General features: G+C 47.2%; 1 protein-coding gene across 3 annotated transcripts; it reads left to right on the top strand.

Annotated features, from left to right (window-relative positions):
* Positions 1–12885: 12885 nt before the first annotated feature.
* LOC123186633 (uncharacterized) lies at positions 12886–14339 on the top strand. 3 transcript variants are annotated; one of them, XM_044598362.1, is made up of 3 exons: positions 12886–13015; positions 13692–13790; positions 13894–14339. In XM_044598362.1, exons 2-3 carry the CDS (start codon positions 13697–13699, stop codon positions 14031–14033), a joined length of 234 nt encoding a protein of 77 aa, XP_044454297.1. In that variant the 5' UTR covers positions 12886–13015; positions 13692–13696; the 3' UTR covers positions 14034–14339. The 3 variants fall into 3 exon arrangements, with proteins under 3 accessions (XP_044454297.1, XP_044454295.1, XP_044454296.1); XM_044598360.1 differs by having other exon boundaries at positions 12921–13015; positions 13695–13790; XM_044598361.1 differs by lacking the exon at positions 12886–13015 and adding an exon at positions 13031–13158.
* Positions 14340–22916: the final 8577 nt, after the last annotated feature.

The following is a 22916-nucleotide window of genomic DNA, read 5'->3' as shown; positions in this document are numbered from 1 at the left end:
TACGGGGTTGATTAAATCCTCGACATCGTGGTTCATCCGATGAGATCATCGTGGAGCATGTGGGAGCCAACATGGGTATCCAGATCCCGCTGTTGGTTATTGACCGGAGAGCGATCTCGGTCATGTCTATATGTCTCCCGAACCCGTAGGGTCTACACACTTAAGGTTCAGTGACGCTAGGGTTGTAGGGATATGTATATGCAGTAACCCGAATGTTGTTCGGGGTCCCGGATGAGATCCTGGACGTCACGAGGAGTTCCGGAATGGTCCGGAGGTAAATATTTATATACGGGAAATCCTATTTCGGGCATCGGGACAAGTTTCGGGGTTATCGGTATTGTACCGGGACCACCGGAAGGGTCCCGGGGGTCCACCGGGTGGGTCCACCTGTCCCGGGGGGCCACATGGGCTGTACGGGGTGTGCCTTGGCCTACATGGGCCAAGGGCACCAGCCCCACATAGGCCCATGCGCCTAGGGTTTGAGGGGGGAAGAGTCCTAGGAGTGGAAGGCACCTCCTAGGTGCCTTGGGGGGGAGGGAAACCCCCCTTGGCCGCCGCCCCCTAGGAGATTGGATCTCCTAGGGCCGGCCACCACCCCTTGGCCCTCCTATATATAGTGGGGGAGAGGAGGGACTTCATACCAGAACACCTTGGCCTTTGGTTGCCTCCTTCTCCCTCTCCAACACCTCCTCCTCCTCCATAGTGCTTGGCGTAGCCCTGCCGGAGTACTGCAGCTCCATCAACACCACGCCGTCGTGCTGCTGCTGGTGTCATCTCCCTCAACCTCTCCTTCCCCCCTTGCTGGATCAAGAAAGGAGGAGACATCATCCGTTCCGTACGTGTGTTGAACGCGGAGGCACCGTCCGTTCGGTGCTAAGATCATCGGTGATTTGAATCACGTCATGTTCGACTACATCATCCCCGTTCCTTGAACGCTTCCGCTCGCGATCTACAAGGTACGTAGATGCATCTAATCACTCGTTGCTAGATGAACTCCTAGATGGATCTTGGTGAAACCGTAGGAAAATTTTTGTTTTCTGCAACGTTCCCCAACACTACGCACACGCAAGATCATGGTGATGCATAGCAACGAGAGGGAAGAGTGTTGTCTATGTACCCTCGTAGACCGGAAATGGAAGCGTTTGGTTGATGTAGTCGTACGTCTCCACGGCCCGACCGATCAAGCACCGAAACTACGACACCTCCGAGTTCTAGCACACGTTCAGCTCGATGACGATCCCCGGACTCCGATCCAGCAAAGTGTCGAGGAAGAGTTCCGTCAGCACGACGGCGTGGTGACGATCTTGATGTACTACTGTCGCAGGGCTTCGCCTAAGCACCGCTACAATATTATCGAGGACTATGGTGGAAGGGGGCACCACACACGGCTAAGAATATGATCACGTGGATCAACTTGTGTGTCTATGGGGTGCCCCCTGCCCCCGTATATAAAGGAGTGGAGGAGGGGAGGGCTGGCCCTCTCTATGGCTCGCCCTAGGGGAGTCCTACTCCCACCGGGAGTAGGATTCCCCCTTTCCTAGTCCAACTAGGAGTCCTTCCAAGTATTAGGAGAAGGAGACAAGGAAGGGGAAGAGGAAAGAGAAGGAAGGAGGGGGCACAGCCCCTCCCCCTAGTCCAATTCAGACTAGGCCTTGGGGGGGGGCGCGTGGCCTGCCTCTCCCTCTCCCCTAAAGCCCAATAAGGCCCATATACTTCTTCTCCCGTATTCTCGTAACTCCTCGATACTCCGAAAAATACCCGAACCACTCGGAACCTTTCCGATGTACGAATATAGTCGTCCAATATATCGATCTTTACGTCTCGACCATTTCGAGACTCCTCGTCATGTCCCCGATCTCATCCGGGACTCCGAACTCCTTCGTACATCAAAACTCATAAACTCATAATATAACTGTCATCGAAACCTTAAGCGTGCGGACCCTACGGGTTCGAGAACAATGTAGACATGACCGAGACACATCTCCGGTCAATAACCAATAGCAGAATCTGGATGCTCATATTGGCTCCTACATATTCTACGGAGATCTTTATCGGTCAGACCGCATAACAACATACATTGTTCCCTTTGTCATCGGTATGTTACTTGCCCGAGATTCGATCGTCGGTATCCAATACCTAGTTCAATCTCGTTACCGGCAAGTCTCTTTACTCGTTCTGTAATACATCATCCCGCAACTAACTCATTAGTTGCAATGCTTGCAAGGCTTAAGTGATGTGCATTACCGAGAGGGCCCAGAGATACCTCTCCGACTTTCGGAGTGACAAATCCTAATCTCGAAATATGCCAACCAACATGTACCTTTGGAGACACCTGTAGAGCTCCTTTATAATCACCCAGTTACATTGTGACGTTTGGTAGCACACAAAGTGTTCCTCCGGCAAACGGGAGTTGCATAATCTCATAGTCATAGGAACATGTATAAGTCATGAAGAAAGCAATAGCAACATACTAAACGATCGGGTGCTAAGCTAATGAAATGGGTCATGTCAACCAGATCATTCAACTAATGATGTGATCCCGTTAATCAAATGACAACTCTTTGTCCATGGTTAGGAAACATAACCATCTTTGATTAACGAGCTAGTCAAGTAGAGGCATACTAGTGACACTCTGTTTGTCTATGTATTCACGCATGTATTATGTTTCCGGTTAATACAATTCTAGCATGAATAATAAACTTTGATCATGAAATAAGGAAATAAATAATAACTTTATTATTGCCTCTAGGGCATATTTCCTTTAGTCTCCCACTTGCACTAGAGTCAATAATCTAGTTCATATCACTATGTGATTAACACCAATAGTTCACATCTTTATGTGATTGGTTCACATCTCCATGTGACTAACACCCAAAGGGTTTACTATATTCAATAATCTAGTTCACACCGCTATGTGATTAACACCCAAAGAGTGATCATGTATTGCTTGTGAGACAAATTTAGTCAACGGGCCTGCCAAATTCAGATCCGTATGTATTTTGCAAAATTCTATGTCTACAATGCTCTACACGGAGCTACTCTAGCTAATTGCTCCCACTTTCAATATGTATCCAGATTGAGACTTAGAATCATCTGGATCAGTGTCAAAAAGTTGCATCGACGTAACCCTTTACGACGAACCTTTTTGTCACGTCCATAATCGAGAAACATATCCTTATTTCACTAAGGATAATTCTGACCGCTGTCCAGTGATCTACTCCTAGATCACTATTGTACTCCCTTGCCAAATCAGTGCAGGGTATACAATAAATCTGGTACACAACATGACATACTTTATAGAACCTATGGCTGAGGCATAGGGAATGACTTTCATTCTCTTTCTATCTTCTGCCGTGGTCGGGCTTTGAGTCTTACTCAATTTCATACCTTGTAACACAGCCAAGAACTCTTTCTTTGACTGTTCCATTTTGAACTACTTCAAAATCTTGTCAAGGTATGTACTCATTGAAAAAACTTATCAAGCGTCTTGATCTATCTCTATAGATCTTGATACTCAATATGTAAGCAGCTTCACCGAGGTCGTTCTTTGAAAAACTCCTTTCAAAACACTTCTTTATGCTTTGCAGAATAATTCTACATTATTTCTGATCAACAATATGTCACTCACATATACTTATCAGAAATGCTGTAGTGCTCCCACTCACTTTCTTGTAAATACAGGCTTCACCGCAAGTCTGTATAAAACTATATGCTTTGATCAACTCATCAAAGCGTATATTCCAACTCCGAGATGCTTGCACCAGTCCACAGATGGATCACTGGAGCTTGCACATTTTGTTAGCACCTTTCGGATTGACAAAACCTTCTGGTTGCATCATATACAACTCTTCTCTAATAAATTCATTAAGGAATGCAGTTTTGTTTATTCATTTGCCAGATTTCATAAAAAGCGGCAATTACTAACATGATTCGGATAGACTCAAGCATAGATACGAGTGAGAAACTCTCATCGTAGTCAACACCTTGAACTTGTCAAAAACCTTTTGCGACAATTCTAGCTTTGTAGATAGTAACACTACTATCCGTGTCTGTCTTCCTCTTGAAGATCCATTTATTATCAATGGCTTGCCGATCCTTGGGCAAGTCCACCAAAGTCCATACTTTGTTCTCATACATGGATCCCATCTCAGATTTCATGGCTTCAAGCCATTTTGCGGAATCTGGGCTCACCATCGCTTCTTCATAGTTCGTAGGTTCATCATGATCTAGTAGCATGATTTCCAGAACAGGATTGCCGTACCACTCTGGTGCGGATCTTACTCTGGTTGATCTACGAGGTTCAGTAGTATCTTGTTTTGAAGTTTCATGATCATTATCATTAGCTTCCTCACTAATTGGTGTAGGTGTCGCAGAAACAAGTTTCTATGATGTACTACTTTCCAATAAGGGAGCAGGGATAGTTACCTTGTCAAGTTCTACTTTCCTCCCACTCACTTCTTTCGAGAGAAACTCCTTCTCTAGAAAGGATCCATTCTTAGCAACGAATGTCTTGCCTTCGGATCTGTGATAGAAGGTGTACCCAACTGTCTCCTTTGGGTATCCTATGAAGACATATTTCTCCGATTTGAGTTTGAGATTATCGAGATGAAACTTTTTCACATAAGCATCGCAACTCCAAACTTTAAGAAACGACAGCTTAGGTTTCTTGCCAAACCATAGTTCACACGGTGTCGTCTCAACGGATATAGATGGTGCCCTATTTAACGTGAATGCAGCTGTCTCTAATGCATAACCCCAAAACGATAGTGGTAGATCGGTAAGAGACATCATAGATCGCACTATATCTAATAAAGTACGGTTATGACGTTCGGACACACCATTACACTATGGTGTTCTAGGTGGCGTGAGTAGTGAAACTATTTCACATTGTTTTAATTGAAGGTTAAACTCGTAACTCAAATATTTTACCTCTGCAATCATATCATAGAAAATTTTATTTTCTTGTCACGATGATTTTCCACTTCACTCTGAAATTCTTTGAACTGTTCAAATGTTTCAGACTTATGTTTCATCAAGTAGATATCCCCATATCTGCTCAAATCATCTGTGAAGGTCAGAAAATAATGATACCTGCTGCAAGCCTTAATATTCATCGGACCACATACATCAGTATGTATGATTTCCAACAAATCTGTTGCTTGCTTCATTGTTCCGGAGAACAGCGTTTTAGTCATCTTGCCCATAAGGCATGGTTCAGAAGCATCAAGTGATTCATAATCAAGTGATTCCAAAAGCCCATCAGCATGGAGTTTCTTCATGCGCTTTACACCAATATGACCTAAACGGCAGAGCCACAAATAAGTTGCACTATCATTATTAACTTTGCATCTTTTGTCTTGAATATTATGAATATGTGTATCACTACGATCGAGATCCAATGAACCATTTTCATTGGGTGTGTAATCATATAAGGTTTTATTCATGTAAACAGAACAACAATTATTCTCTAACTTAAATGAATAACCGTATTGCAATAAACATGACCAAATCATATTCATGCTCGACGCAAACACCAAATAACACTTATTTAGGTTCAACAGTAATCCCGAAAGTATAGGGAGTGTGCGATGTTCATATCAATCTTGGAACCACTTCCAACACACATCGTCACTTCACCCTTAACTAGTCTCTGTTTATTCTGCAACTCCCGTTTCGAGTTACTAATCTTAGTAATTGAACTAGTATCAAATACTGAGGGGTTGCTATAAACACTAGTAAAGTACACATCAATAACATGTATATCAAATATACTTATGTTCACTTTGCCATCCTTCTTATCCGCCAAATACTTGGGGCAGTTCCGCTTCTAGTGACCAATCCCTTTGCAGTAGAAGCACTTTGTCTCAGGCTTAGGACCAGACTTGGGTTTCTTCACTTGAGCGGCAACTTGCTTGCCGTTCTTCTTGAAGTTCCCCTTCTTCCTTTTGCCCTTTTCTTGAAACTAGTGGTCTTGTCTACCATCAACACTTGATGTTTTTCTTGATTTCTACCTTCGTCGATTTTAGCATCACGAAGAGCTTGGGAATCGTTTCCGTTATCCCTTGCATACTATAGTTCATCACGAAGTTCTACTAACTTGGTGATGGTGACTAGAGAATTCTGTCAATCACTATCTTATCTGGAAGATTAACTCCCACTTGATTCAAGCGATTGTAGTACCCAGACAATCTGAGTACATGCTCACTGCTTGAGCGATTCTCCTCCATCTTTTGGCTATAGAACTTGTTGGAGACTTCATATCTCTCAACTCGGGTATTTGCTTGAAATATTAACTCCTGGAACATCTCATATGGTCCATGTCGTTCAGAACGTCTTTGAAGTCCCGATTCTAAGCCATTAAGTATGGTGCACTAAACTATGAAGTAGTCATCATATTGAGCTAGCCAAACGTTCATAATGTCTGCATCTGCTCCTGCAATAGGTCTGTCACCTAGCGGTGCATCAAGGACATAATTTTTCTGTGCAGCAATGAGGATAAACCTCATATCACGGATCCAATCCGCATCATTGCTACTAACATCTTTCAACATAGTTTTTCTCTAGGAACATATCAAAACAAACATAGGGAAGCAACAACATGAGCTATTGATCTACAACATAGATATGCTAATACTACCAGGACTAAGTTCATGATAAATTTAAGTTCAATTAATCATATTACTTAAGAACTCCCACTTAGATAGACATCCCTCTAATCATCTAAGTGATCACGTGACCCAAATCAACTAAACCATGTCCGATCATCACGTGAGATGGAGTAGTTTTCAATGGTGAACATCACTATGTTGATCATATCTACTATATGATTCACGCTCGACCTTTCGGTCTCCAGTGTTCCGAGGCCATATCTGCATATGCTAGGCTCGTCAAGTTTAACCTGAGTATTCCGCGTGTGCAAAACTGTCTTGCACCCGTTGTAGATGGACGTAGAGCTTATCACACCCGATCATCACGTGGTGTCTGGGCACGACGAACTTTTGCAACGGTGCATACTCAGGGAGAACACTTTTATCTTGAAATTTAGTGAGAGATCATCTTATGAAGCTACCGCCGAAATAAGCAAAATAAGATGTATACAAGATAAACATCACATGCAATCAAAATATGTGACATGATATGGCCATGATCATCTTGTGCCTTTGATCTCCATCTCCAAAGTACCGTCATGATCTCTACCATCACCGGCATGACACCATGATCTCCATCATCTTGATCTACATCAATGTGTCGTCACGTGGTCGTCTCGCCAACAATTGCTCTTGCAACTATTGCTATCGCATAGCGATAAAGTAAAGCAATTATTGTACGCTTGCATCTTATGCAATAGAGAGACAACCATAAGGATTTTGCCAGTTGCCAATAACTTCAACAAAACATGATCATCTCATACAACAACTTATATCTCATCACGTCTTGACCATATCACATCACAACATGCCCTGCAAAAACAAGTTAGACGTCCTCTACTTTGTTGTTGCAAGTTTTACGTGGCTGCTACGGGCTTAGCAAGAACTGTTCTTACCTACGCATCAAAAACCACAACGATAGTTTGTCAAGTTGGTGCTTTTTTAACCTTCGCAAGGACCGGGCGTAGCCACACTCGATTCAACTAAAGTTGGAGAAACTGACACCCGCCAGCCACCTGTGTGCAAAGCACGGCGGTAAAACCAGTCTCGCATAAGCGTACGCGTAATGTCGGTCCGGGCCGCTTCATCCAACAATACCGCCGAACCAAAGTATGACATGTTGGTAAGCAGTATGACTTATATCGCCCACAACTCACTTGTGTTCTACTCGTGCATATAACATCAACACATAAAACCTAGGCTCGGATGCCACTGTTGGGGAACGTAGTAATTTAAATTTTTTTCCTACGCACACGCAAGATCATGGTGATGCATAGCAACGAGAGGGAAGAGTGTTGTCTACGTACCCTCGTAGACCAGAAACGGAAGCGTTTGGTTGATGTAGTCGTACGTCTCCACGGCCCGACCGATCAAGCACCGAAACTACGACACATCCGAGTTCTAGCACATGTTCAGCTCGATGACGATCCCCGGACTCCGATCCAGCAAAGTGTCGGGGAAGAGTTCCGTCAGCACAACGGCGTGGTGACGATCTTGATGTACTACTGTCGCAGGGCTTCGCCTAAGCACCGCTACAATATTATCGAGGACTATGGTGGAAGGGGGCACCGCACACGGCTAAGAATATGATCACGTGGATCAACTTGTGTGTCTATGGGGTGCCCCCTGCCCTCGTATATAAAGGAGTGGAGGAGGGGAGGGCCGCCCCTCTCTATGGCGCGCCCTAGGGGAGTCCTACTCCCACCGGGAGTAGGATTCCCCCTTTCCTAGTCCAACTAGGAGTCCTTCCAAGTATTAGGAGAAGGAGACAAGGAAGGGGAAGAGGGAAGAGAAGGAAGGAGGGGGCGCAGCCCCTCCCCCTAGTCCAATTCGGACTAGGCCTTGGGGGGCGCGCGGCCTGCCTCTCCCTCTCCCGTAAAGCCCAATAAGGCCCATATACTTCTTCTCCCGTATTCCCGTAACTCCCCGGTACTCCAAAAAATACCCGAACCACTCGGAACCTTTCCGATGTTCGAATATAGTCGTCCAATATATCGATCTTTACGTCTCGACCATTTCGAGACTCCTCGTCATGTCCCCGATCTCATCCGGGACTCCGAACTCCTTCGGTACATCAAAACTCATAAACTCATAATATAACTATCATCGAAACCTTAAGCGTGCGGACCCTACGGGTTCAAAAACAATGTAGACATGACCGAGACACGTCTCCGGTCAATAACCAATAGCGGAACCTGGATGCTCATATTGGCTCCTACATATTCTACGAAGATCTTTATCGGTCAGACCGCATAACACCATACATTGTTCCTTTTGTCATCGGTATGTTACTTGCCCGAGATTCGATCGTCGGTATCCAATACCTAGTTCAATCTCGTTACTGGCAAGTCTCTTTACTCGTTCCGTAATACATCATCCCGCAACTAACTCATTAGTTGCAATGCTTGCAAGGCTTAAGTGATGTGCATTACCGAGAGGGCCCAGAGATACCTCTCCGACATTCGGAGTGACAAATCCTAATCTCGAAATACGCCAACCCAACATGTACCTTTGGAGACACCTGTAGAGCTCCTTTATAATCACCCAGTTACGTTGTGACGTTTGGTAGCACACAAAGTGTTCCTCCGGCAAACGGGAGTTGCATAATCTCATAGTCATAGGAACATGTATAAGTCATGAAGAAAGCAATATCAACATACTAAACGATCGGGTGCTAAGCTAATGAAATGGGTCATGTCAATCAGATCATTCAACTAATGATGTGATCCCGTTAATCAAATGACAACTCTTTGTCCATGGTTAGGAAACATAACCATCTTTGATTAGCGAGCTAGTCAAGTAGAGGCATACTAGTGACACTTTGTTTGTCTATGTATTCACACATGTATGTTTCCGGTTAATACAATTCTAGCATGAATAATAAACTTTTATCATGAAATAAGGAAATAAATAATAACTTTATTATTGCCTCTAGGGCATATTTCTTTCACCAATGTCGGCTCATCTTCAATACACATCAGCAAAACACCAAATTAATACAATACATAAAGATCATACAACACTTAAATGCAACAAACGAATAACTCTCTAGCTAAAGAATTTAAATGCAACAACAAATGCGATCAAGATCGCAACTAAGGTAACAATTGATCCAACAGCATAATGATACCAAGCCTCACTATGAATGGCATATTTTCTAATCTTTCTAATCTTCAAGCGCATTTTCTCCATCTTAATCTTGTGATCATCGACGACATCGGCAACATGCAACTCCAATTCCATCTTCTCCCCCTCAATTCTTTTCAATTTTTCCTTCAAATCCTCGTTTTCTCTTTCAACTAAATTTAACCTCTCGACAATAGGGTCGGTTGGAATTTCCGGTTCAACTACCTCCTACATACAAATATCTGTGTCAACTTGATGGGCATAATTTGTCATAAACACGAAATGCAATGAATAGTTTTAAAAGAGAATATACCACATCCGAATCATAACCCGGACGAGGGCCGACGGGGGCAGATATCAAAACCATGACACTATGTATAACAAATAACGTATGAGTAAGATAATTATACGAGTAACTATGTATCCAAATCACACAAACATCAATTTTTTATACAAATCTTCATGAACAAGAGGCTCACCACAAGGTGGTGCCGGCGACGGAACGTTGCGGGCGATCGATGGTGGTTAAGGCGGAGATTTAGAAGGCACTAAGTAAACCACACCTACATATGCAAACTAAGTGTTATTTTTGACCTCAGATTGCATATAAATCAAATACTAGCACATATATATAATTCCTCCCAAATTACTAAACTCAAAAATCAATCACTATATAAAGCATTGCGCGAGCTAATCTAGCAATGAGAGATGAAAGGACAAAATTGCTAACCTTTATGATCATTTGAATGGATGTGGGCCTTCAAATCTTGACAAATTTTGGGCAAAATGTGTGATGAGCTTGAGAGGAAGAGGGAAAAGAATAGAGAGGAGAGGGGGAAAGGGGAAGAACAGAGCGAGCTCGGGTGGACGAAGGGTCTATGTAGGACGACCTTTAGTACCGGTCCGTGATACGACCCGATACTAAAGGTGCTGGAGGGGCCCTGGACTGACAACATCCTGCGACCACTCACTTTAGTACCGGTTCGTGGCACGAATCGGTGCTAAAGGTTCGCCACGAACCGGTACTAATGAGAGCGGCCGGCTAGCCGTTGGAACCGGCACTAATATGCTTCACATTTGACCCCTTTTCTACTACTGTGTAAACATGTTATAAGCAAACAGGCAGTCCGTTTCCACTTCAACAGGACACCGCATCTCCTTAGCATGCGTCCATTGGCATGCCAAGGAGACGCCCTCCATGCATGCGTACAGCTCGGCCTCCAGAGGTTCTGCCCAGGAGTAGAGCACACGGCAAGACGAGAGGATAATCTCTCCATTGTCGCCACGAATAATCATGCCAACATCAGCGATGCCCGACCCCTCGCAGAAAGAGCCGTCGACGTTCAGCTTCAGCCACCCCTCAGATGGCGGCGTCCATTTCTCTGGCGGCTTCAACAAGGTGTGTTTGTGAAACCGCAAGCATATAGACGTGAATGAAGAAGACACGTTCCTGCTCCAATCAAATATTATTACTTTGAGCCATATTTTTTTTCCACAATTACTTTGAGAAGGCCCGATTCGTCACGAAGAAGGCGCTCGACGCCGGCAAAGAGGGCGTCGCTGCACGCTTCGAGGAGGCGGACGCGGAGTACCAGCTCACGTACACCGTGTACAAGCTCGTCTGCGAGTACCACCTCAACGTGAAGCCGTCCTGAGCCCCGCCGCCTCCCCCGTCTAGGATGTGTTTGTAGTGATGAACTATGAACTATGTGTGTGTGTGTGTGTTTAACTCCGGCGAGATTCAGATTTTAATGCGAACATGTTATCTTTAAGTTTTTAAATTTACTGTATCTATTCTCCGCCGGGCAAAATGTGCCCGCAAAATCAACTTAGGGCTAACCGTAAATCGGTTTTGCGGGTTGGCCATTTAGCGGCTCTGCTAGATAGAGATGCTGAGGTTGAGTGGGACCATATCTCTAAAATTTCTATTATTATTAATTTACTACTCACGTTTTTCCATTCTTAGTTTCCCAACCATTTGACAATTAGCAAAAAATTGAACTCAATTGTATATTAAGACAAACTATTGTGCTCCAAGTTACCAGGACAAATAAAATTGCCAATTGATAATGGGGTGGAGACAGTAATGGTTAATGGATGGTACTTGTGGTGGGATCGTCGGAAAATCAGTCATCATGAGACTGTTAGTAGCCTGGTTCGGTCGGCCATGGGTATTCGTGGTATTGTGGCAAACTCGCTGCCTGCCAAGGCAAATGTATCGGTGAGATAGATTAGATGGTCCAGACCAGCTAATGGGGTGATTAAGCTAGATGTTGATGCAAGCTATCATGTGGATGAGGGTGCAGGAGCAACTGGAGCTGTCCTGCGTGATAGTTCAGGAGTTTTCATTGCTGCTTCCTGTCCTTTTAAACCGCATGCCATGGATGTCTCGACCATGGAAGCGCTCGCTCTCTTGGAAGGGATGCGTTTGGCAGAGGACTTGGGAATTTATTCGCTGGCCGTGGAGTCTGACTCAGAGGAGATAGTACAAGCTATTATGAACCCTTCGGAGTACCGCGCTTCTGCAACGGTGGTGACTGATGATTGCCGAAAGTTGTTGAGTTTTTTTGACAGGGCGACGATCGCTCACTGTGCTAGGGAAAGTAATGCGGTAGCGCATTCGCTAGCCAGGGCTAGTTATAGAGGGAAGCTTAGGGCCAGTTTTTTTGGGCGATTCTACCAGAATCGCCCCTCTCCCCAGCTTCTCCCAGAATCACCACTCCATATGTTTTTTTACGATCCTAGATAATTAGACCTTAACTAGATAGGATTGTAAAAAAAAATGAAGTGACGATTTTGGGAGAAGCTGGGAGGGGGTTGATTCTGGGAGAATCACCAAAAAGAACTGGCCCTTAATGGGGTTTAACATGAGCACCCCTTGATTTCTTGATCCCCTCCCTTGTAACTGATATGGTTATTACGTAATAAAGGTCGCCGAAGTTCAAAAGAAAAAAAAGACAAATTTTACATTGAACAATTGTTCTTCAGACTTTAGTTGTGGTCGACGTGGCCTCTCCGTCCTTGGTTCCACGTCACAGAGACCCATCATCCACCGCTGGTTCCAGATCAGACGGCTCCGCACCCGCCCGGCCCCACACGCATCCTCATCCCTTTCCCTCCCTCCAGATCTCTCAGTTCCCACCCACCTCTCTCTCCCCGTAGCTCTCTCTCCTCTCCTCGCCCCGCTCCGTCCTCCCCTCCCCTCCTCTCCTCTCCTAGGGTTCGAAGCCACAGCCGGCCAGGTAAAGCCATGCCCGGATCTCGAGTCGATCCGGTGGTCCGTCCTTTCCCCCGATTCGCGTGCCGCTGCCGCAGATCTGTGTCGCATGTCGCTGTTTCCCGCCTGATCCGTGTCGAACCCCGCGTCGCGATGCGCTGTGTGTGTGTATGTCGAATCGTGCTTGTTCATGCGTCTGGTTGGATAGGCCGCCTGGTTTCATTTTTTGAATACGATACATGTCTGCTGTGTCAGGGACTCAGGGGATGCATGTTGAAATGGGTACAAAATCTAGCCGGCGAACAATTTTTGGGTGGTTATTAAATCTCTACACATCCACGCACCAGATATGCATGTTGAAAACAGCACATGATCTCTCTTAGTTTCTGTTGGGCAACAAATAACCGGTACTTCATCTGCACCATTGCACATGATGTGCACTAGATGCATGCCCCCTCACTTGCCCAATAATACCACAATCCATCTCGTGTTCAACTGGATTGATTCTGTTCTACCATTGTCTCATCGCGGGATGTCTATGCGAATCAGGAAAGCAACTGATTGTCTTAGTGGCCAGTGGGGGTGCTTTTTTGTTTTCTGGCCTGTCATGCTTTCTGACCATTTTACACGCATGTGAATAGTTTCTTTACAACAATGCATTATATTTGACAATATATATGTCCCGTCTCTTCATTGTGCAGTAGCAATGGCGACAAAGTGCATCATCGGCGCGTTGGTTGGATCCCTTGGCGTTGCATACGTCTGCGACACGATCGTTTCTGACAAGAAGATCTTTGGAGGTGAGTAGTACCATGCTGTTACATACATGCCCATAGGATGCCTGCCTGTGCCTAACCTCTTGTAAGAATCCATCTAATCGCTGCTTCTTACTTTTGGAAATAGGCACTGTTTGCAAGACCGCGACCGACAGGGAGTGGTTTCAGGCCACAGACGCCAAGTTCCAGGCCTGGCCTCGCACCGCTGGGCCGCCGGTCATCATGAACCCCATCAGCCGCCAGAACTTCATCGTCAAGAACCCTTGATAGGTGGCACGAGCGGCATCTCGCTCCCACCATGGGATCCCAAGTTTCTTTTCTAGGGTTTTGAAGTTCCTAATAAAAGGGACTTGAAAGTTGGGGTATACTCTTTTGCTTTATGAATTTCAGTTTCTGTGAGCAACTTTGAGGTGCTTTACCGCTCGCTCGCTCATCTTTCGATGAACTCTCTTCCTCGGTGAAATCTTCCTCAGTTTCAGTTTCCGCATTGTCTTTCATGTGTTGTGTTTCTTTCTGATCCGATGCTCCATGTTGATGCTGTGATGTTAACGAGCCTATTGTTTTTGACTTTTAGCATGGTGGACTGGTGGTGCACTGTAATTCTTTTTGCTTGTGCTGCTATTATGCACAATGGTAAACTATTGTTGAAAAGAATTCGTCAGCTGCTGTTCTGCTGCTGTTATTTGCAATGTTAAAACTATTATTGAAAAGCATTCATCTGCTGCTGCTATTTGCAATGTTAAACTATTATTGAAAAACATTCATTTGCTGCTGTTAGATTGCGTATCATTCTGTGATATTCTGCTGAAAATGCTGGACTCAGCTGGAGTATTGCAGCACATCAGTGCCCACTGAAGCCCAACTCTAGCAACAAAACTTTGAGTTTTGAAAAAGGTAACATGATGACCACAAGCCATTCACATGACCCAACGTTCTTGATCCGCTGAAATGGTTTACATGCGGATTTTTGCAAAATTGGGAGATGGTAATTGGAACATCAGATTTCAAAATTTGTTTGCACATGAAAGGGGCGAACACAACACATGATGGGCATGTACAATGATGCTATCTTAGGAGTGCTATGTAGAATAAATGATGAGGTGGAGAAGAGAGAACTCATAAGAAAAGACTTGTCTTCTCTTATTTAAGAGAAGACAAGAGATGATATTTTAGTACAATATGTCTCACCGCATTTTTAGGAATAGCTAGTTGTTTAAAATAAGGCTAAGAGATGACCTATTGTAGACATTTTTTCTTGTTATCTCTAAATTACATGCAAGACTTAAGATAAGACTATCTTATCAACCATTGTACATGCCCTGACAAAAGGACAAGCGAGAGAAAAAAAAACAGAATTGACATACTTTTGCTGTGGTTATGCGCATTCGCAACCATCATAATTGGCAAGACTATATTGTTAGGCAATCCGATCAGATCATACCCTGCCATATTTAGTGTTCCTATATTTGCATATAAATCGGGCCATTGTGGTTAGGATTGTATTGATTTGTTTCCATGGTTATCTTGTAATCTGTCCATATATATGAGGTAACACGGAACCCACAATTGTGTGGTCAAACATTCTCTCTCTCTAGTTCTATCATGGTATCAGCCAAACGATTCGCTTCCGCCCCTCTCCACTACCGCTGCCGCCCTCGCGTTCCACGCTGCAACACCTCTCCCTCCCCAGTTGCCGCCATGTCCGACGCCAGCAACCTTCCCCATCCCCATGCCGCCCTTTGGGCTCAGGCCATGGCCATCCAAAACATCAAGAGCCTCATCCCTGTTACCCTCGACATCAAAGCCTCGAACTTCACCAAGTGGCGGTACTACCTCACCATCGCGGTCACCCAATTCGCCCTCGCAGATCATCTTGACACGGCGACTCCTCTGGCCGACGCGGAGTGGCTGCGGATGGATTCCATGGTCCTTCGCTGGCTGTACGGCTCCATCACCTCCGAGATCGCCGACATGGTCATGGCAGCGGGCACCACCGCCTATGCTGTCCTCGGCGGCATCACTGCTCTCTTCCGGGACAACCAGCAAGCCCGCGCAGGCTACCTTGGCCAGAAGTTCCGCAACCTCGAGCAAGGGGACAAAAGCGTCACCGCCTACTGTCTCGAACAGAAGACGGTCGCCGATGCCCTCGCGGACGTCAACGCCCCCGTCACTGACGACGCCCTGGTGTGGAACACCATCAGGGGCCTCCACGACGACTACAAGGAAATCGGGAACCTCGCGCCCCTCCTCAAGCCGTTCCCCACTTTTCTTGAGTTTCGCAACATGCTTCTCCTCCAAGAACTCAAGCCGTCGTCCACGCGCTCGTCGTCCGCTGCGGTCTTCTACACCACCACGCCTGCGGGAGGCTCCCGCAGCGGCCCTGCTCCTCCGCCGCAGCAACCGCATGCTGGGCGCCCTGGCTATGGCGCCCCCGGCGCCCCCAACAACTCCGGCTCAGGCCGGTACAAGGGCAAGAAGAAAAACACGGGTGGCGGTGGCGCCCCGTTCTTCCCCAGCCTGCAAAACCCATGGACTGGCGCTATCCACATGTATCCCATGACGGGTCATGGTGGACCCATCTACCCCTTCGTTGGACACGGCCATGCTCCCAGCCTCCTCGGGCCGCACCCTGCCGCATTGCCGTCTCGCCCGGCTCAGGGCTACATGGCCCTGCCAGCTCCGTCGCCCGCGCCTCCATCACCCGCGACCTTCATCTACAGCGGCTACCCCACCCACGGCTCCCCCTCGACACCGACATGGGATCCCTCCGCTCTCGCCAACTACTTCAACACCATGAGTCTACAGGCTCCTACGGAGTGGATCATGGACACTGGAGCCTCCGCTCACATGTCTTCGTCTGCCGGTAACCTCACCTCTATTTCCTCTAATCCTCCACATAAACACATCATGTTCGGTGATGGCTCTTCTCTTCCTGTCTCTCACTCCGGCCATGCAACCCTTTCTACTTCTTCCTCTCACAAACTCACTCTTTGTGATGTTCTCGTCACCCCTCACATCGTTGAAAATTTAATTTCTGTTCGTCAGTTTACTCGTGACAACTTATGCTCGTTTGAATTTGACCCTTGGGGTTTTTCTGTGAAGGATCTCAGGACAGGAGCCGTGATTCTTCGGTGCAGTAGCTCGGGTGATCTATACCCGACCTCTTCCTTGCCGCACGCCCACACCGCCTTCACCGTCGACTCCAGCCTCTGGCACCGGCGCCTCGGCCACCCTGGTCTCGAAGCATTCCGGTGCCTCGCCTCATCATTATCACTCCCTATTAATAAAGTGCTCAAGGATCCTAGTTTATGCCTTGCTTGTCAACTTGGCCGTCATGTTCGTTTACCTTTTTCTACTTCTACAACAAATACTCATCATCCGTTTGAATTAATACACTGTGATCTTTGGACTTCACCTGTTGCGAGTGTTTCTGGTTATAAATACTTTCTTGTTATTTTAGATGACTTCACTCACTACCTATGGACGTATCCTCTACGTAAAAAATCTGAAGCTTTTCCCCTACTGTCTAACTTTCGTGCTTATGTCGCCACGCAATTCTCTCTCTCCAAGCTATTCAGTGCGATAACGGACGAGAATTCGACAACCACGCCCTCCAGAATCTCTCCGCTCACTATGGGATTCAGCTGCGTTTCTCGTGTCCCTATACTTCCCCACAAAACGGTAAAGCTGAACGCATCATTCGTACTGTCAACGACATTAAACGCACCCTCCTATTCCAAGCGAGTATGCCTCCAAATTTCTGGGTCGAAGCTCTCCACACCGCCACCTATCTCCTAAACAGACTACCCACCAAAGCACTCGCCGCCCCATGTCCTTTTTCCGCCCTCTTCTCAAAACCACCAGATTATACCCTCCTTCGCACTTTCGGCTGCCTATGCTACCCCAACCTCACCGCCACAATGCCCCACAAACTGTCCCATCGTTCCGCCGCGTGTGTCTTTCTGGGTTATCCCTCCAATCATCGTGGTTACCGTTGCATGGATACTGAGTCTCGTCGCATCATCATCTCCCGCCACGTGATTTTTGACGAAACTCGATTTCCCTTTGCACCCAATTTTTTTGTGTCTAACATGCAGCAGCACGCATCGCCATCAGCCCTGGACGACGATCCGATCGACGTCCCCGCCTCGGTCCCCGTGCCTCCCATGCACGCTGGCCCGCGTCGGTCCGCTGGACCCCGCTTCGCACCTACCCCAGCCTCCCCGGTACGGTCTTCTTCGTCACCGAGCACGCTGTCCCACTTGCTTGCTTCGCCGGCCCAGTCGGCCTCGTCGACCTCGCCGGCCTGCTCGCCGGTCTCTACGGCCCAGCAGGCTTCCATACCGGCTTCGCCCGACAACGGCACTTCATCTGCTGCTGATCTCGAGGACGCGGCCTCTGGCGCTGCGTCTCCCGCGTCGAGCTCATCCACGGCTTCGTCCACGACTCCGCCGACTTCGTCGTCTCCACCATCCCCGGCTCCTGTCGTTCCGGTTCATCGCATGGTCACCCACCGACAGGCTGGCAAGATCATCGGACCTCGCGAGCGCCTCAACCTTCATGCCGTTGCCGCGGCCGCTCCTGTTGTCACCCCCGCGGTTGCCCCATCGCCAGTTCCCAAGTCTGTTCGTGGTGCTCTCAAAGACCCGAACTGGCTCGCGGCTATGACAGACGAGTATGGTGCTCTTCTCGCCAATGACACATGGGCTCTTGTGCGTCCTCCCGCCAACGCCAACGTCGTCTCCGGAAAGTGGGTGTTTTGTCACAAGTTCAAACCCGATGGCAGCCTCGACCGCTACAAAGCACGCTGGGTCCTCCGTGGTTTCTCCCAGGAGCACGGCATCGACTTCGACGAGACCTTTAGCCCGGTGGTTAAACCAGCTACCATCCGGGTCATCCTCTCCATCGCACTCTCCTCCAACTGGAAGATTCGCCAGCTCGATGTCAAGAACGCCTTTCTCCATGGGCGTCTTAACGAGGTGGTCCTTTGTCACCAGCCAACTGGCTTTGTTAACTCTGCTCATCCTGACCATGTGTGCCGCCTCAACCGAGCTCTCTATGGCCTGAAGCAAGCTCCTCGTGCGTGGTATCACCGCTTTGCGAGCTTCATCACCTCCTTCGGCTTCACCTGCTCCAAGTCGGATACATCGCTATTCACTCTACATGGTTCCATGGGGACTGCTTATCTTCTCCTCTACATCGACGACATCATCCTCACGGCTTCTACATCGACTCTGCTTGAGCGTGTAATTACCGCTCTCAGCGCCGAGTTTGCCATGACCGACTTGGGCGAGCTACACCACTTCCTCGGCCTTGCTGTTCGCCGTGACTCTTGTGGGATGTTCCTCTCGCAGACCCAGTATGCTCTCGAGATTCTCGAGCGTGCTGGCATGAGCTCTTGCCACCCTGCCTCAACACCCGTGGACACATCGCCCAAGCTGGCCGCTGCCGTCGGCTCACCTGTTGTTGATCCTTCGGAGTATCGGAGTCTAGCCGGTGCTCTTCATTACCTGACGTTCACACGTCCTGACATCGCCTACGCCGTCCAGCAGATTTGTCTTCACATGCATGATCCCCGCGACCAGCACTTGACTTTGGTCAAGCGTGTTCTCCGCTACGTCAAGGGTACCCTGCACCATGGCCTTCAGCTCACACCCTCCTCTACGGATCGCCTTGTTGCTTACACTGATGCAGACTGGGCTGGTTGTCCTGACACTCGCCGATCGACATCCGGCTACTGTGTGTTCCTTGGCGACAACCTGGTCTCGTGGTCCTCCAAGCGCCAGCACACCGTCTCCCGCTCTAGCGCAGAGGCAGAGTATCGAGCTGTCGCTAATGCCGTCGCTGAAGCAAGTTGGCTTCGCCAACTCCTCCAGGAGCTTCACCGACCTCTCCCTGCTGCCACAGTCGTTTTTTGCGACAATGTCAGCGCCGTCTACATGTCCACGAATCCTGTTCAGCATCAGCGCACCAAGCACATTGAGATTGATCTTCACTTCGTTCGAGACCGCGTTGCGCTTGGGCACATTCGAGTTCTTCATGTGCCTTCTTCCCGGCAGTTCGCGGACATCTTCACCAAAGGCTTGCCATCGCCATTGTTCTTGGATTTTCGGTCCAGTCTCAGCGTCCGAGAATCTCCCGTTGTGACTGCGGGGGGCTGTTAGGCAATCCGATCAGATCATACCCTGCCATATTTAGTGCTCCTATATTTGCATATAAATCGAGCCATTATGGTTAGGATTGTATTGATTTGTTTCCATGGTTATCTTGTAATCTGTCCATATATATGAGGTAACACGGAACCCACAATTGTGTGGTCAAACATTCTCTCTCTCTCTAGTTCTATCATATATCAGCCCCTCTCTAGAGGGGCATATATATATAAAAAAGAAGTCTCAGCTGGAGTCTTGCAGTACATCAGTGCCTCCTGAAAATGATACACTCAGCTGGAGTCTTGCAGTAAATCAGTGCTCACTGAAGCCCAACTATGGCCCAAAAATAGTACAAGTCTCTGTGCATGTGATCTTGTATTTACAGAAGCTGTTTTTCGTTTTTTGGCAAGAACTGTGCGAGCAACTGAGAATTAATTTGTGTTTTGAACAATGTAACACAATGGCCACGAGCCACTCATGAATCTGATGTTATTGATCCGCCGAAATATTTTAAATGCCAACATTACATCAGGCTCTTGACACAACAGATTTCTATAAAATTAGGGGCATTCATATATGGAGCAGATCAAAATTATAGTAATATGAACATCAGATTTTTGAATGTGTTTGCTTCCGGATGGGAAGCACATCAAAAGGTCACACATGATGACAAAAGGACAAGCTAAAAAAACGCGGAATTGGATGACTGTAGTCCCATGTCAATGTCAACAAATTTGGTGATGAGGCACAATCAAACAATGGCAAAAAAATCTTCAATGAAAGTGGGCAGGTCCTCCATACGTTGATGGAGGGGAAGATAGAGCAGGGATATATATGAGAGGAAATGAAAGCGTTCACCCGAAAAAAGAGAAATTTGAGTTCAAATGCAACACAGAACTGTTTTTTTAGACAACCTCGCAAAACTCTTTATTAACCCGTCACCACGTTTACAAGGACGAAAGAGAGATTCCCGGGATGCCCTAACCAAACATGGCGGCCATCACCGAGAGTAAGAGCATGTTTCGCTAAGTTGTGAGCTTCATAATTCAAGCTCCTAAACTCATGACTAAATTTACAGAAATCAAAAGACAGAGAGTGGTCTACTATTTCATGAATAACTGCTCCATAACTTGTTGCATTTTCCTTCCGTACTTCCTCGACCACCCCCTTGCAGTCCGATGCGACATGGATCCTCCAAAGATAAAGGTCGTCCGAGAGAGCTAAAGCCTCCCTTATCGCAAGCGCCTCGAGGGTCTGTGGATCATCTATATTTCTGAAAAAAAGGGAGGACGCTCCCAAGAAAACCCCATTCTGATCCCTGCATATGGCGCCAATCGCACTGTAGCCGCGTCGAGAGACAGCGGCATCCACATTCACCTTTGCCGTATCCTCAACCGGCCTGATCCATCGAGTGGACCTATTAGCTGCAGTAGCACTTGGTATCTGATGCTTGGGTTTCAAAACATGGAGATCCCGCAAGTAGCTATTGATGAAACCATTAGTGGAGCTCGGAGACTGAAAAATATCCTCATGGATAGCCTTTCTCCGCTCTCCCCAGATTGCCCAAAGTGTAACTATGAGCCTTTCAAATAAATCTGTCGGCAACATTTTATGTATAGCAAAGAGTCAGTCCTTGGCCATGTCCTCTTGCCGCTCACTCATGGCCTGCACAAGATCATCAGGGGCTAGTGCCCACACACCGCCCACCATTGGGCACTTCAATAAAGCATGTTTCCAAGTGTCCATCGCCCCACACAGCATACAAGTATCGGTCGTTGCCATATTACGATGCTTAAGAACCTCTCCACAGGGCATGGAATGCCTCGCAAGGCGCCATACAAACATTCTTAATTTGGACGGAACTTGAATGTGCCATATCATACTCCACATATTGCTCTCATTCTGTCCAACCGAGGTTCCCTCCTCTTCGTGTATCCACGCTTCTCGGCCCAGCTTCGTCCGCATCACCATTCGGTATGCTGAACGCACACTGAAAATACCTCGACTCTCCTCGTGCCAGGCCCCAAAAATCTAGGACCCTACGCATACATAAAGGTATCTTCAAGATCACTGCAGCATCAAAGGGTGTGAATATAGTGCGTATGTACTCCTCATTCCATGAGGCCGTAGCTGCATTGATCAGCTGCGCCACCTTGGTGGGGGGATTAGCCATGAGTGACGTGATGGGCCTCTTGTAGTTATCCCTAGAAATCCAGTTATGCAGCCATATATCTGTAGTCTCCCCGTCTCCAATCCTCCGTACTATCCTCTGTGATAGGATGTCTCGGCCATCAAGAATCGCCCTCCAAATCTGAGACGGATGAGGACCGAGCGCGGCTTCCAGTAGCGAGTTGTCAGGGATGTATACAGCTTTCAGCATTCGTGTACTGAGAGACAACTCGTCATTCATAGTCCGCCATGCTTGACGTGCGAGTAATGCCAAGTTGAAGACCTCCAGGTCACGAAAACCCAGGCCTCCCAGGTGTTTTGGCCTAGTCATAATATCCCACGCCACCCAGCTCGGTTTCCTTCTTCCCTGTTTACTCCCCCACCAAAAACGCCTTATAATTGAAGTTATGTTCTCGCACAATCCTCTCGGCAACCTGAAACATGACATGGAATAGACAGGTATGGCTTGTGCTACCGATTTAATCAATATCTCTTTACCTGCCGATGACAGAAGCTTCTCCATCCACCCTTTTATCTTTTCCCAAACACGGTCCCTCAAAAAATTGTTTAGTCATCATAAGTTCTCAGCAAAAAAAAAAATAGCCCTGCATCCTCACAAAAGTGCTAAACTTATGGCCCGGGGTCACGTACACTGATTCCTTTCGTGGATGTCCGTCAAGCCCAGGTGATCGGCCCGGGAGCTCCTATATATTGGGCGCTTTAAGCTCCAGCTGCGCTCGCATGCGACGCGTAGCGGGCCGACTCAATAACATGCAGCCGTCAAAACAAAAAAGGAAATTCTAATAGTTGGATGGCAGAAGTGAGAATC

This window comes from Triticum aestivum, chromosome 2A (genome assembly GCF_018294505.1).
Source record: "Triticum aestivum cultivar Chinese Spring chromosome 2A, IWGSC CS RefSeq v2.1, whole genome shotgun sequence".
NCBI classification, from domain to species: domain Eukaryota; kingdom Viridiplantae; phylum Streptophyta; class Magnoliopsida; order Poales; family Poaceae; genus Triticum; species Triticum aestivum.
Note: the sequence above shows the minus strand (reverse complement) of the source record. Positions and strands in the feature narration are given on the sequence as shown.

Bases quoted from the DNA above. Each gene is read 5' to 3' on its own strand.
- LOC123186633 (XM_044598362.1), top strand. From the start codon at position 13,697: ATGGCGACAAAGTGCATCATCGGCGCGTTGGTTGGATCCCTTGGCGTT. The intron at 13,791-13,893 runs GTGAGTAGTACC...TTTTGGAAATAG, and splicing joins TGACAAGAAGATCTTTGGAG to GCACTGTTTGCAAGACCGCG.